Source organism: Haliotis asinina, chromosome 5 (assembly GCF_037392515.1).
Source record: "Haliotis asinina isolate JCU_RB_2024 chromosome 5, JCU_Hal_asi_v2, whole genome shotgun sequence".
Classification (NCBI taxonomy): Eukaryota; Metazoa; Mollusca; class Gastropoda; order Lepetellida; family Haliotidae; genus Haliotis; species Haliotis asinina.
The window spans coordinates 64,491,502-64,507,267 of NC_090284.1; the positions used below are offsets into that span (position 1 = coordinate 64,491,502).

The window sequence follows — 15,766 nt, forward strand, 5'->3', positions numbered from 1 at the left end:
GAGCTCCATCACCTTATCCCTGCAACCAGAGATGATGGTGACGATAAGAATTTCCACCAGCGATATATTCCTACACTGTCAATAATTATTCGAGTGTTACGCTGCCTTTAACACATTTCGTCCAAACAACGTCAAGGTATACCAACAATGGACGTCACAGACTGAACCCATGCGGGATCGATCATAACATCAAGTGGACAATGAAGAAATATCAGAAAATCCTCAGAAAAAAGTGAAAACTGGCAAAATCAGTACAAATCCTCCGAACAAAGCTTCTAACGAACGGGCCAAGAGCAACTCATTCCATCCGCCTACAATGAACTGATCACTGAGCTGATAGCTACCAGTACTAATTAATCTGGTTTTTTGCTTCCCCTCAAGCAGTTGGCTTCCCTTGTGGGTACTATATTATTTAAGAAATACAGTTCGTTCTACCACCATGTATAGTGTAATAAAGCACACTTTCGCCCTGAACTATTATATCGTTAAAGCACTCGGACGCTATATTGCGTCCGAGTGCTTTAACGATATAATAGTTCAGGGCCAAAGTGTGCTTTATTACACTATACATGGTGATAGAACGAACTGTATTTCGTTTCTAAGATGCCGTATTTAATAATTTCTAAGCCTAATTTCGATTAATCTATGTCAGAAAACAAACGACAGTGTCTGTGACCTAAATTAAGAATCCTCGCACAGAGCTAACGGACGCACTGTTCTTTTGACGTGTCAGCCCTCTACGTTAAGACAAACGTTACTAGAAAAACAAATGATGAACAGTTTGGTGAAGGTTTATGTTCGGGTTAACTATCTTCTCTAGAGCATTTTAATTACATCTGTGATTCTCTTAAACCATACAAGGCAAAATGACCGTCTCATTTCTACTACCAACGAAAGTTTAGATTAGCACATTCAGCTGAAGCTGACTTGTCATGCGACATTCCACGATTGCATTGTGGGAATGTAAACATTGCAAAAATTACCGTGTCTCTGTAACGTTTTGAGTCGAACTACGAGGCATTTTATCCTTTGGAAAACATAAACATAATGTTTCCACCGGTGATGGTAGTTGTTTGATGCAACTGCAAACCAAGAAACGGGATGCGACGAAGCAGGTTACTGTGGGAGGCTGTACGAGGCGATGGCAACTGACATCCATCGTGACGTCGGTTACATTGTGACATAATGCAAAAAAAGTTCGATTACGAGGGGGAGACGGGAATGGCGCAGCGACGTCAACACATTCTGACGTAATGCAAAAAGTGCACATTATCGTCTGATAAAGTATTGTCGGCGCCTTTGATCTTTCACAGAAGCATCTTAGAATTACCAATATCCATTGTTTATGTTAATCAATGTCATGCATAACATCATCTTGCCTTGTTAATCGCTGCTGATGTAGATAAATCAGCTCTGTGTTGAAGACCATCCCTCTTGCTTGACAACGGTATAAGAACCTGTACCGAAACGTCGCATCATGATATCTAAAGAAGCTGTCATGTGGTTGTTGTGTCTTTGATTTTGTACATGACATGCACACGGGTCACTCACTTTGTATATACATTGTAAACGGGTGGGGGGTCATTCGCATTGTCCATGCTTTTCTTCAAAAATGGCCACAAAATGCGGACAGTCCCTAAACACACCACGTCGTTCATACGGACAGGACAACACGTACAGCATGTGTCCATATACTGTCAACGCTGTGCGCAAAGACAGATCGAGGGTCTTTTGTAAGGGAGAGAACACTTTTAATCTTCCTACTGCAATTGGTGCTAGGACGCTACCTTCAGTGACAAACAAGAACACAGAACCTGTAAAAAATAAGGAGAGTGTCATAATTAATCATATGCGCTGGTGGAGGAGGTGTGGGTCTTTATGTTTGTGATTTGTAAATTGTCTGAACTCATTTCATTACACGTGTATTTAACGATCGCCCTTTCCCACTTCAGATAGGCCAGAGGTCAAAGCGTTCGCTCGTCACGCTGAAGACTCAAGTTCAATTCCCCACATGGGTACGATGTGTTAAGTCCACTTCTGGTGTCCCCCTCAGTGATATTGCTTGAATATTGCTGAGAGTGGCATAAAACTCACTCACCCCTACCTCAGTTTGTAAAAAGGTTATATGTGACTGGTTTTTATTTTATTTTATTTTATTTACCCTTTTCGTAAGAACGAATTGGTGTGATGAATGCTAACTTGGGACATCTACATGTAACGATGTCAACCTGCCCAGTTAGATCATAAGGTCCACGTGTTACCATTATGTTTCACGTTGTTTGATGCCGCTGCCAGAAAAATGAGAACTGTGAGAATCCTCGTTAACCCAGTCTGGGCCATAAAACCAGTGGTTGACGTTATGAGCAACGCTCCACTTCGGGGAGTTAGTATGGTTTACGTCGTTTCTAGCACTACTCCAGCAATATCATGGCGGGGAGACCAGAAATGGGTTTCACACACTGTACCCATTTGCCATTAGGCTACCTTACTGCACCCCACATCTAGGAGCAGCGCTTTATTAATATGTTTTACAGATTAAGATAGAAATGCAGTAGAGACGGTTCGGGTGATCCTGGCACAGTCAGGCTGGTAAAGCTCATCATCAGCTCAGTGCCCTTGCCCCCTCCACATGCAGCCCAGACAGCGAATGGGACTTCTCCCAGGAAACACTGCCTCGTTGAATCCACCAAAAACTTTTCGGAGAATATGAAGAGTCCCCAACAATGCAGCCTCCTGCATTACCCAGAGTGTCAGAAGGGCTGTGCTTCCGGTGGAGAACCCGAGCACTCGCCTGATCTACCAAGATCGGGAGGTACTAAACCAAGAGCACCGTGAACAATGACGACAGTGTACTTGGGGGGGGGGGGGGGGGGGGAATACAAGCGAGACATGACAAAGGCGAGGTTCGCATATTTACCATGTTTTTCTTACCATCTGCCCAATCACATGGCTGTCAAAAGGGACAGAAAATTCAATGATACAAATAAATTCATTAGTTTTATCGAAAGGGACAAGGTTTGTTGGCAGGAATTCTCCTGAGGCTGTATATGTGCCTATTCCACAGAAGTTTGAAAGAATCATTTTCTATGACGCCCTGGACGTGTTCAGGGTCGTACCATAGGTGGACCTTGGTGTCAAAGGCAGAGGCATGGCGTTGACGATAGTAAAAAGCAGCGAGCCATGCCATCATGCCTTTTCAGATAAGATGTTTGCGCCAAGGAAGGACATCCACTTACAAGGTGTTGGACGGTCTGTAAATTCATTGTACAGTCGACATTTCAGGGAAATATTGTCTTTTAGGATCACATTTAGGCGATTGTGGTTGGGAAGTGACTGGTCCCGGGCAGCCAAAAGGAGGCCCTCAGTTTCACATTTGAGAAATGTCACTGGAGACCTATTGTAACGCGGCTTCGAGACAAGAATAAATCCCTGGTTATTTTAGCATTGTTGTTACAATGAAACATCCTCCCGGACATCCAACTGCCTGGCGTGGCGCAAGAAGAGGAAAGTGTTATTTAATATTTACCAACAACTGTGATTGTGACAGCTTCCGGGTTTGGATAGCAAGCCTAGCTGGTACACATCACAGGTCAGACGCTAAGATCATAAGACTCCCTGTGAAGGGACGTATACCAGTCTATTGGCTGAAGGCACACTCAGTGTCACATTCAGGCGGAGAAAGAATTAAGAAAATCGATTTGTCATAGACTGCCAATTCTAACTGATAGTATGACAAGCGACATCATCATGAGCAATAAAAACAGTTCCAAACCAACTCTAACGACCAAATCCATGCAAAATAGTAACACAAGTGAAAGCGCTCTCGCTTTCCAGCGCACGGTTATCAACGTCGGTCAGATCGCCAAAACGCAACATCCCATACGTCAATCACTGCAGTGAGTGTAGTCACTACTGGATATCTTACATAAACAGAGACCCTGGGTGGCAAACTGATCCGACCTACATATCATTGTTAAGTCGTGTGTATTTAGTTGACTTTGAATGATTCGTATATTTCATGTGCTGTTAGGCGTGGACAGTTAGCAAACGTCAGAAATACTGCAATGCGGCAGAATCGGCAGATCACACTACCGCCATGATTCTAATCGTCATTAATGACTAATTATGTTGTACTGACCTAAATAGGTACATATCTCCCTGTTAATGTAGATGTAAATTCACAGCTTACACGGAAATGCAAAAAAAAGAGAAAACATCCGGACACCAAACATACTTACGATATGTTCAAGAACTCTGTTATTCACGTGAACTTGTATAGTTTCTACAAACGTTTGTTTCAGAAACACTGTTTCATAACATTTAGCTCAACATTATTATTGTACATAAGTTAACTAATATATTATTAGAGTGTTGGCTAGTCAAAAATAGTTATAAATGACGTTCAGCAAGAAAGGTTTAAGTGGATTATATTAGCAAAATTAGTGTGTGCGTATGTCTGTGTTAGCAATTAAGAAAAAAATACACAATACGTGTACAGTGTGTGTGTGTGTGTGAGAGAGAGAGAGAGAGAGAGAGAGAGAGAGAGAGAGAGAGAGAGAGAGAGAGAAATGGGGTGGGGGAAGATGAGATATATGGTGTTTCTATTATACCAGGTGTTTCAGGAGGAGGATTATGTAGAAATATCAATAATGCACCAAACACGCAAACGCATTACAGATAAACCAATGAACCCTGCCAGTCTGAGTGAGCGATTTTACTTTAGGGCGCTTTTAGCAATATTCCTGCAATATTACGTCGGGCCACGCACACAATGGACTTCACACACTGTACCCATGTGGGGAATCAAACCCGGGGCTTCGGCGTGACGAGCGTACGCTTTAACAACTGGGCTAGTACTCAATCGACACAATCATCGTTATAAATAACCACACAGCTTTCGTACTTCATGTCCGCGTACGAGACGACACGTACATCGAAATGCACATCTCTACAAACAACAAAACAAGTTCATAATAGAAAAGCAATAATTTATTCTCACTTCAGTACCACAAGGTCAGGGCCCTCGAACATGAGAACAACTTAAATACTCACTGCAAATGAAACATCATATTCTTGACATACGCGGAGACTTCGTGCTACCATGTGTAAAGGAAACTGAATTAGTTCCTATGCACAAATATTCCGTACATACATACACCTCAACAGCTTGCACCGGCAGCAGATCGTGATATATAAATATCGTGAAAATAACTCTGTAATCAAAATAAAGCAATAAAATGGACAAAGAGGTCGTGGGTATTAAGCACTCATTTGAAAAGTATACTTCACCCACTAACTCACTTTGTGGAAGAGGATTATGAAAAATAACGTAGATGCACCTTACATTACAAATACACAAATGAACCTCGCCAATCTCAGTGAGTGAGTTTTAAGCTGCTATTAGCAATATTGCAGCAATATCACGGCAGTGGGCACCATAAATGGGCTACACACATTGTACCCATGTGGGGAATCGAACCCAGGTCTTGTACGCGACGAGCGAACGCCTTAACAGCCTGGCTACCTCCTCGCTCTCGCCAATCAGAACCTCAACAAACTGGACGATGTTACACTGCACGATGAATAGCTAGTTCTCATTATCCATCAATTAGAAATTAAGAAGAAGTGAGCAAGTCTGGCTGGTTTGGATTACCGGGGTTCTAGAGTACACATAATACATGATTTCATACACAAAGTCACAGATACTGATTACTGCACGCATTATTACAAAAAATAAGAGGTGTTGTTGGTTAATCTATAAATAGCCATCACGTGTACATTGCAGCAATGTCAGGCAGGTTGACACCGTGAAATCTGACATTTCACTTCCCTGATTTTGGAAGTACGTGGAATATTGTTCAAAAATACAAGAACTATACAAGAAATACAATCAGCAAAAAGAAAGCGGCTACAATTATTACTTTGGTCCCAAAATGCAGACGCAAATTGTAGATACCCGCTGATTTGCACACAATAAATATACAAATACAACGAACAGCACCTGATACATCTGACATGACGCGGTCTGAGACTGCGCTAGAACGGCGGATAGATATATATCTCACAATATCTACCACGGATCACCTTTGGTAGCTATCATCACAACAACGTACACAAATTGTCCCTGACCATATAACCCGCCCGTGCAAGCCTCCACGCATCTCTGACAGAAACCGCACCGACAATAATCAAAGGCTTTCACTTAGTTTACTTTGAAAACTTCAAATAAGAGTATCTTACCACTGTGGGCGATTTTTTTTCTTTTTTTGAGTTGACAATAATGAAAGGTCGGTAACTCATGTTTTCTGGTTTTGAAACGGGCGGACTATATTTCGGATCATTAACACAATACACATGACATTTTGTTGAAACTGACGTAAAACACTGCTTACACACCACACAGGTAAGACAGGTATATGTAACAAAATTGGACATCGAGAATCGTAGCTGTTCTGAATCTATTATAACAGCTGTTGATCTATGCTAAAACATACATCAAAATTGAGAACTGGGAGTATCGGTGAGGCTTTAAAACACCAAACGAACAGTTATGTTTGTGGGCGTTGCGTAAAACATATATATCATTAACAAAACAAATCACAAGGTAAACTGTATACACACAAAAGACATCGATTCATGTTCTGACTTCAAATGAGCAAACAATGATGACTGTTATCGTGATTCTATCTCGCCACACATGACACATAATACCCTTGTTCATACGTAACATAAACATGCCAAAAACCTTGACGACAAAAAATTAATCTGGCCTTTTTTAAAAAAGGTGACCGACTTTGAGTAAATCATTTATTCTGTAAAGCACTTCAGTGATATACATTTAGTACTTGTTTTGTATAATTCAAATGCATTAGGCCCTTTGTTAAATAGTATTGAAAAATAGTAGACAGTAAAACGCTAAGGGATAGTATGTTCCTTTCTTAGAGAAAACAAATCTTTCTGTAATCTATAGTGAGTAAGTGAAATAGGTTTTACGCTGCTTTTACCACTATCCTAACACTCTCGCGGCGGAGGACATAAGAAATGGGCCACGCACAATGTACGCGTGGCGAATCGAACCCGGGTATTCGGCGTGACGAGCGAACGCTTTAACCACTGGGCTTCCGTACAGCCCCAGTACAATATGACGGCGAAACGTTTTCAGAAGACGGGTAGCCCCCATCTGTCGATTAACTCAACCGTTGAAGAGATAAAAGCCATGCTTTGTATGGTGGTAAAAGCAACACGTCTAAACCTGCCCTGCCAGTTATATATCGAGCCAGCAGTAAAACGGGGGGAAAGTGGGGTGGCATTTCGTGAGAGCACAAGTTCAAGTTCGGCTCAGAGCCATAAAATAATTATTTTTGCGCCCTCAAACATGTCGATGGCTGGGGGGGGGGGGGGGGGGTTTGCCATGGAGCAAGTTGGGACGTAAATAGGGCGTGCACAGTATCATAGAAATGTTTAAAATAGTGCGTCGTTATCTGTCAGTCAAGGGCGACCCTTTCGCTTGGCAATATATTTGTGGGTTACAGGAGCTGGGTAGCTTAATAACAGATTGACAGTGTACTTCAAGGTTGTTCCAACAAGTATCACACGCGTTCGCGACATAAACCATCCTAGCGACATGATGTGTTCAACAACATACCAGCGTCAGTTTCCAAAATGAGTTTGGGTAATGGACCAGGTGGTAACGTGAGTAGAAGGCAAATGATCCTGGATATACAGTCAACATATCCGACATGTCCTAAACTCGAAATAAGCTACACGACCCTACATCTTCGACTATCGTCGGTAACATATTTTTAAAGAAACAATTTATACAAAGGTAGCCCCAAAACCGACAGCAGGTCCTTCCTCTCTTTAATTAATTCAAAATACAACATAAAAACATAAAACATAAACATAAAAACTAACAGTATCTATTAGCGGTCTCTGCAACACGCGGCCCAGCGACGTTATGACCCAGTTCGTCGTGAAGATTGAGTTACAGCAGCCGCTACAGTTACATACAGTTTGTCTATGTGACCTATAGCCACACAGAATCAATGCGGTCAGGGTATCGCTTTGTCCATCATTATCACTTCAACTGTAAAGGCGGGGTTAGATGCAGCGCGATAAAGGGCAGGTTGAAAACACTAACAAGTAGCTGCGCTCAATGGACCCGCTTTACTTCAGCTGCATCTACATTTACGGAGAGGAATCGAGTGACGCCCATCTAACCGCTGAACCAGATTTGTACGATCGATAAAGTTTCTGCGGTGAGTCTGACCATGAATGCACTTGGAACGCACATCTCTATGGGCGATTGGTGTATACAGACTGGTGGATCGAACTAAATGGAGAATTGATCTTGGATATGCACGCTTTAAGGTCCTGCCCGCGAGAGAAAACAGTTCGACAGAAGGGACCATACTTCGATGACTTAACGGTGCAGCAATAGGGATAATTAACTTGCCTACTTGAGGTCATTTATAACTGTTTTTATAACCACGGATGTATTAGCTCCATGGTGAGTATTTTGAAAGAAGAAAGAGCTTCCTGCATTCACAAAGTTTAAGGTTTACGGTAACGCCATATCAAAACTACTTGTCAAGTTTGATCGACGCGGACAATATACGCCAAATAACGGTTCTAAGATGCTATAAAACATCCGCAGGGTGAAGTTAGTTTCAGGAAGTACAGACGAAATTCTCGCGACGATAACGTTAACTTTGCATTTGCAGCTGTTGACCTGAATGTATTGTTTGAGGGGTAGTAACTGCTTAATCATTACCTATACTGAGCCGGTTTGTAACCAGTAACTAACAACAAAGTCAAAATGCATCCCAGCAAGTACTCTGCATACACGAAATTAAGATCCACCATTTGAATTTGTAAGCCTTTGTCCACCCTTCATCAACAATGTACTCAAACCAAGCGTAAAATTGGAGCCAAGGTCAACTGGGGTATCGCTGCTCAGGTAACGTAGACCCACGGGTCGTACAATGCACATTAGATCACCTCGTATTCAGCCATGACTGGTTTTCTGGCCAACTGACAATACCGGTAACCACTGGTGCGATATATGCATTAACGTACTGGAGTGGAACAGATGCCCTTAAGTGACAGGTAGGCGGCGAGTGCCGTTCAATTTTGCCCAAGAAAACCCCAACCACGAAGATGACGCCGACTGTTCGTAACGCGGAACAGATCGAAACCGGACAGAACGCGGAGGCAAGTCCAGTATCGATCGAACACACTGTGCAGTCTATTCGACAACAGATATAATTTGAAAGTTAAAATCGCGATGGAAACAAACACAGTCAGAATGTGTGCGTGGACTGACGCTGACGCATCCAGTTCGAGCTAAAGACTACACAAAAATGTTGCAAGATGTTACAACGTGATTGGTAAGAGACGTTTCCTCTTTGTTCAAACATGGAAGATACGGGTTAGGGTGCACTTAACATACAAAATGTAGAAAAATTCAGATTACTGACTGAACAATTTGCGTCCTGTAGTAGTTTTTTTCTGTGTCTAACAGTAATAGGTTTGTGTACAACGTGTGTACATAGGATGGGGGTGGGGATGTGGAGAAACACCCACAAAGTCCATCCCTATAGATCTGTGGTAACGTTGCTCCTTCTATCCCATAACTAAATAAACAGTTAGTTGACTGTTTAAATAATAAAACATGTAATGTTAAAATAGTAGAATCTCAACAAAACAAAAACTACAATAATACTAACATCTTCAATACAACATACAGTTTCAACAACTGACACCGGTTATGACCAATAGAGTCTTCAGACAAGGTTAGAGCTTTCAAATATTTATGAAGCCTACAACAAGCGAAGCAATTATTCGTTTTGGGCATGCGGGATGTTGTTGATTTATAAATAAAGAATTCTATGGTCAAGCCAGTCTTCTATCTACAGGAACATCAACGAATATTTGCCTGTTGCTGTGAGCGGGACCACAATCCCTTGCATCTATCGCCTGTATTTACACATCAAGTATTATTTTACTTGTAAATATCATTTTCACATTTAATGCAGATGGTGGTATGAACTTATTCCTATTCAGTCGATGCATACAAATGGACATATGATCGGGATGGTTGCATTACAGGTAAAGCTGACATATAGATTACAGTGTTGCTAGACACACCTGATGGACAGGTGCTTGTAACAACAGAGGATTTCGGAAATGCTGTGCAACAGACGATGAAATGAACATGGTTGTCAATGTCATGCCACAAGCTGATGCATCTGCGTGAACCTGACTCGGTATATGGATTTCAATATCAACTGGTAACTTTAACGCGAGTTGAAAATGATTTCGTACTCTGAATCTATGTAGTACAAATAAGCTTTCATACACATGCAAACACTCAATGCGACATGTACATGTGTACCCTTTATGAACAGTGCATACATTTCCAAACTACTATGCACTGAGCATTACATTTCACTGATGAAATATATACACACAAATTACACATACAAAAACACTGACATGCTGAATCAGAATAGGAAAGACGCATACACTACATAGTTTCCACCGGTTTTGGCTTCTCAGCAAGGCTGTACATTGCATGATGGAACTACAGACTGGCAACACACTCCAGGCCGAAGTCTACGTCAATATCAAATCGATAGCGCTCAGGCTCCCGTCCATACAGAACATTGCAATACCATTGCATGGATTACATACCATTCAGCTGTGCAATGACATCAACAATTGTTTTGTTAAAGACTGGTGCACTTCTTTGGAAATCATTCGACTGGAATTTATGACATTAGATAACAGATTCCTATTGTTTATCTTAACGAACTAAACAGGTATTTCTACAGGTCGTCGTTGATTGCAAATTTGTATTCTGTATATTGACCGAAAGATCGCGGAAAATAGTACAAAGCAACAATTCCGCTGTGGACTTGGTTATACATATTTCAATCTCTATAAGACATTCCATTTTAAGTTCCCTGCACATGGTATTCTAAATGGATAGAAAATAGTGCCATGTCGAAATACATACATTTCTATCGACTGTTAAGCATTAGTAATTGTTCGCTATGAATTGTATTGATATGGTGTGCTCTGACATACCACCATGGGGCAATGATGGACATGCATGTCTACACCTGAAACAACCCGGATGCTTATCACGAATTCAGGTGACACTAGTACAAACTGTGAGCAGAATCGCATGGCACGTGATCCGTTGTAAATATACCAACGTATATTCTTCCATCTAAAATATATGACAGTGTTACAATCATTACTAGCATCACAGTATATCTTGATAATAACCAACATGATTCTCAACACACTGCCCACATCACCACTAATGTCAGGCTACGATGGCCTATTACACTACTCCAGTGTGTATGCTATAACGCACTACTAAATACTAGCTTTTGGTTACAAACACTTCATCTTCAAAATACAAAATGGTCCGTTGGCCTCCACAGGAATCATCTGTTAGTAATACTGTGAATAACAACACCAGTATTTATATGCAATGATAATACATCAGTTTAAAGAGCAACAAGAGTTGATATGATGGAAAATACACGGCCTTTCTTAGATCCACTGAATCTAATACACATTTCATGTTACAACCAAAACAGATTTCTGTGTGAAAAATATTAGAGGTTTCAAATTGTCAGTTATATCGATAAATGAAAATGACACATTATATTTTGGAGAAATCTGGACCAATATATTCTAATGGAAAGGTGTTGTTTCCAGTAAATTGTCTGAAACTTGGGCTAACCGCTCTGACATATTAATCTCTGTACATTACATAGCTGGGTTATGTCCCTTTTGAAGATGCACTAGCACTAGACCCCTTAACAAAAATGTTACCATTAACCACACCAATTATACACAACTTGAACGCTTTCATTAGTAAATGTCAATTCCATAAAACGTGCTATTATATAACTCAGTCTGAGTTGTACGCCTTAACATAATGCGATTCATGTTAATTGTCGTGAAACACATAAATGAAGTTACGATTGATCTGGTCTTCGATACTGCGTGATTCAACCAACAGTACAGTGCTTACGTAAGTAGGTGTTTTACATATATCTTTGAGATAGACACATAATGCCAGCAAGACGTATCCTAACAAAACCACGTTAACGAGTACATACACAAGCCATTTGAATTTACACACAGCACACGGGTCGAGACGTTAATGGCACGTAAATGACACCAGAAAAGACTCTTAAATTGAGTGGTTGCTGTTCACTGACGAAATCTGCAATCATCTCATATACCGTTTACCTTTGCCACTAGCCTCTTCTTGCCTTCGTTTGAAAACATCGTACATTTGGTGGAATGTCGCCTCCGGGTCGGAGGTCACGATCACTTCGGGTCATCCAACGTCGGAAGATTATCAGCAGTAGATTTGTATCGCGGCTGTGGGGCTCGTGACATGATATGCAAACCACGCAGATAGATAAAGCAATGTAGAATAGAAACTATTGCAGTCCTGAGGAGTAAGATGCATCACTTTTTCAAAATTTAACAGTTAATATTAAGTCCACATAAAACACGTGTCTTTTCATACCGCCTTTTTTCTTAAATTGCGCTTATCTATATAAGCGTTGTAAAAGAAATTGGCGAATAATACAAAGTAACTGAAATACATCATTGACGAGTACCTCAAATTCTCGAAGGTCTGTTGGCAGTACTGGCCGTCCAGTTTGATGTAGTAAATCCAAATATTGATGATGCACCCTACAATCATCTGCACCAACTGTAGACTCGTCACTATCATGCTTACTGACTTGGGTATTGTGAATTTCATAGCTCGTAGGGCGTAGTAGGTGTACATCATGGAATGAACGATATAATTCATCACCATGAACCATCGTCCTGGGGCTGTGTGATCGGTGTAGCTATACCATACGTAGATAAGGACGGTAATGTGATGGTACCAATGTAAGAAAATCAATTGCTGCTTTCGTAAAACGATAAATATGGTATCGCCCAGTTCGTATACCTTCGATACGGTAAACATGAATGACCAAAATGCGGTCACGCCTTTGAAGTATGTCGGTACACACACGGAATGCTGTAGCCCATGGTTTTTCACGGCCGACACTAATTCGGGTAGGGTTCGAACCGCTCCAGCGATACTGAATATAGCTAGGGTGCCGCTCCACAGTGCTAAGACTGGTCGAAGATCAAACCGTTGGCGTTGACTCATGTACCACTGGCCGAAGAATATAATAAACACATAAATTGTCGAGTAGGTGAAGCTGTCGGTCCATCGGTCTATCATGTACTTCCAAAATGTCAGCTCGTTCCAATCTCGTTCGAAGTTAAAGACGTAGGAATAATTGTGCTCTCCTTCTTCCAACATGACTGTATATTTCAGTTTCACGTCCAAACACCGGTACCTTCACTCTGCACCCGCCCTCGAGCCACTACGTCTGTTCCTCTCCGAGGTAAGACTACATACACGCGACAGCAGCATGCACTACCGGCAAGTTCGTATGGATATCCGAACAAACGGCTATTTTCATTGGTCAATACAATCAACTGAGGAAAATCGACCAATCAGCGCCTAGAACACAACCGCGGAGGATAGAGGTGATATTACCGGTATGGGATATTTACAGGACAACTGCTTTTCAATCGATCAGACAGTATATGAACTGCTGTTGTTAAGACTTGTAAACAAAGAATGGAGTTGTACCATGAGCACGAAAGACCAGCTGTTGACTGTATTATTGCGTTGGTTACAGTGACTTTGAATGCCCCATTCATGTGGCGTACCACATAACGTGGCATTTACTTTCCAGCATGTCGCTCTCGGTAAAGTTAATACTGTGTCTGCCAAGTTTAGTTTTGCATTCAGTTGTTACTCTGTACGAAGACAGGTTACAATATTACACTTCTGGGTGTTTTTTTTTTCAATTAATATTTGAAAATGTTAAAGTTTTATGGCACCGTGATACATTTAGAGCACTGAGAATTGATCGAAGAGAAAAAAACAGGTAATAACAAGTGAATCCTCCGCTGATGAAGGATTACTTTTAAGCAGTCAGTTTTTATTTGTTCTGTTTTGTTTTTTTTGTTCTTGCGGGTGTGTATGTGAAAAATGGTAGGTAACGACTGAACGATTCCTACTGATTAAGAAACTGCAATTAGTGGAATGTTGGTATAAATATAATACCTCAAAGAATTCTGTTTAACAAGCAGTTTACAACATGGCATTGCAAAATTCCTGTCTTTGGTTTTGCGAAGTGAGAATGATCTGAATTTATGGACAAGTTTTGGTATACTTGGCTAGATCTATCACAGATTTATTCTTCGATTGTTACACCAATATTAGACAAGAAGCTGGTTGTTTGATTGTTAGGTAACTTATTTACAGAGGCAGTAGGGTATTTCATTTCCTGGAATTATAAGCGAAAGTGTTATTTGATTTCAAAGTGATCAGCAAAGAAAATCATAACAATGGCTCAATAAACATTTAGAATGTCATCTCAAACATTATTCGACCGATGTAGATCCGGGTTGGAATTGATCTTCAGTAACCCATGCTTGTCGTAAGAGGAGACTAACGGGGTCGGGTGGTCAGACTCTCTGACTTGGTTGACACATGTCATCGGTTCCCTATTGCCTAGATCGGTGCTCACTATGTTGATCACTGGATTGTTTGGTCCAGTCTCGAGTATTTTCAGAACGCCGCCCTATCGCTGGAATATTGTTGAGTGCTGCGACAACAAACTAACCAAACATTATTCATATTCGCCATGGGAGTAGCTGTGAATATATGTACCTGCAAATATACAATATATGTAACAGAAATGATGCGGAAGATGAGGACAAATTACACACACATTTATTATCATAAACAACTATCTTTGTATGATTGTTTTCAATCATTAGTCTACAAGCAAACTAAACCATTAGATTTCTGGTAAGAAGCCCCAGAACGAGAACGATATTATAATCATTTCGGCAAACTTAGATCATCGTCCTCTTAGTGACGATGCGTATCATGCCATGTTGTGGGGTCCATTTATGACTTGTATTACTTAAGAAATCTGTCTACTTGTACAACATCTGCATGCTTGTCTTTGAATCCCATCGTACGTGTACTTCGAAGCAAAACCAACAAAGCCCCACTGGAGATCTGAATGCGGAAGTGAACTTTAATGAGTATCTGTATAAGCATGCTGAGACAATCAAATAAGTGCTGACTTCCGCATGAAGACAAATTGACCATCGCAAATAATTATTAATACAATCTACGTGTATAAGTAAAATTTGTTTAAAGAACATATGTTAATTTCAAGATATATTTGCACATAGACACACAAAGTCATATATTTTGTGAAATACTGTATCTTTAAACTCAACTACAGCATGATCAAGATAATAAGACTTCATTCTTACCTTAAAAACCTGTGAAGATTCGGCTTAAAAGTGGTTTTCTCATGCCTGTGTAGTCTGTCTCCCTAGCCTAATGCTAAAACCCTGAAGGAACCAAGTCTAGATTTCCTCAGGTATTTTTCAAAACACTAGGGCCCCATTTTCAGAGCAAATGGGTTTATTTGTTACTATTGAAATATACTTGTATTCAGGGACTAAGCGTTAGACTAATGCCTGTCGCAAGAAACGACTAACGGGAACGTTTGCTTAGACTTGCTTGACACATGCCATCGTATCCCATTAGCGTCCATCGATGTTCGTGCTGTTGACCCCTGGGTTGACTGGTCCAGATTCAGTTATTTACAGACATCGGGAATATTGCTGA

At 40.9% G+C, this 15,766-nt stretch overlaps 1 protein-coding gene across 1 annotated transcript; it reads right to left on the reverse strand.

Annotated features, from left to right (window-relative positions):
• Positions 1 to 1,737: 1,737 nt before the first annotated feature.
• LOC137285047 (very long chain fatty acid elongase 6-like) lies at positions 1,738 to 13,420 on the reverse strand. The gene is made up of 2 exons (XM_067817236.1): positions 12,277 to 13,420; positions 1,738 to 1,814 (listed from the first exon to the last, which is right to left on the reverse strand). The coding sequence occupies exon 1, from the start codon at positions 13,358 to 13,360 to the stop codon at positions 12,557 to 12,559; it is 804 nt and encodes a 267-aa protein (XP_067673337.1). The 5' UTR covers positions 13,361 to 13,420; the 3' UTR covers positions 1,738 to 1,814; positions 12,277 to 12,556.
• Positions 13,421 to 15,766: the final 2,346 nt, after the last annotated feature.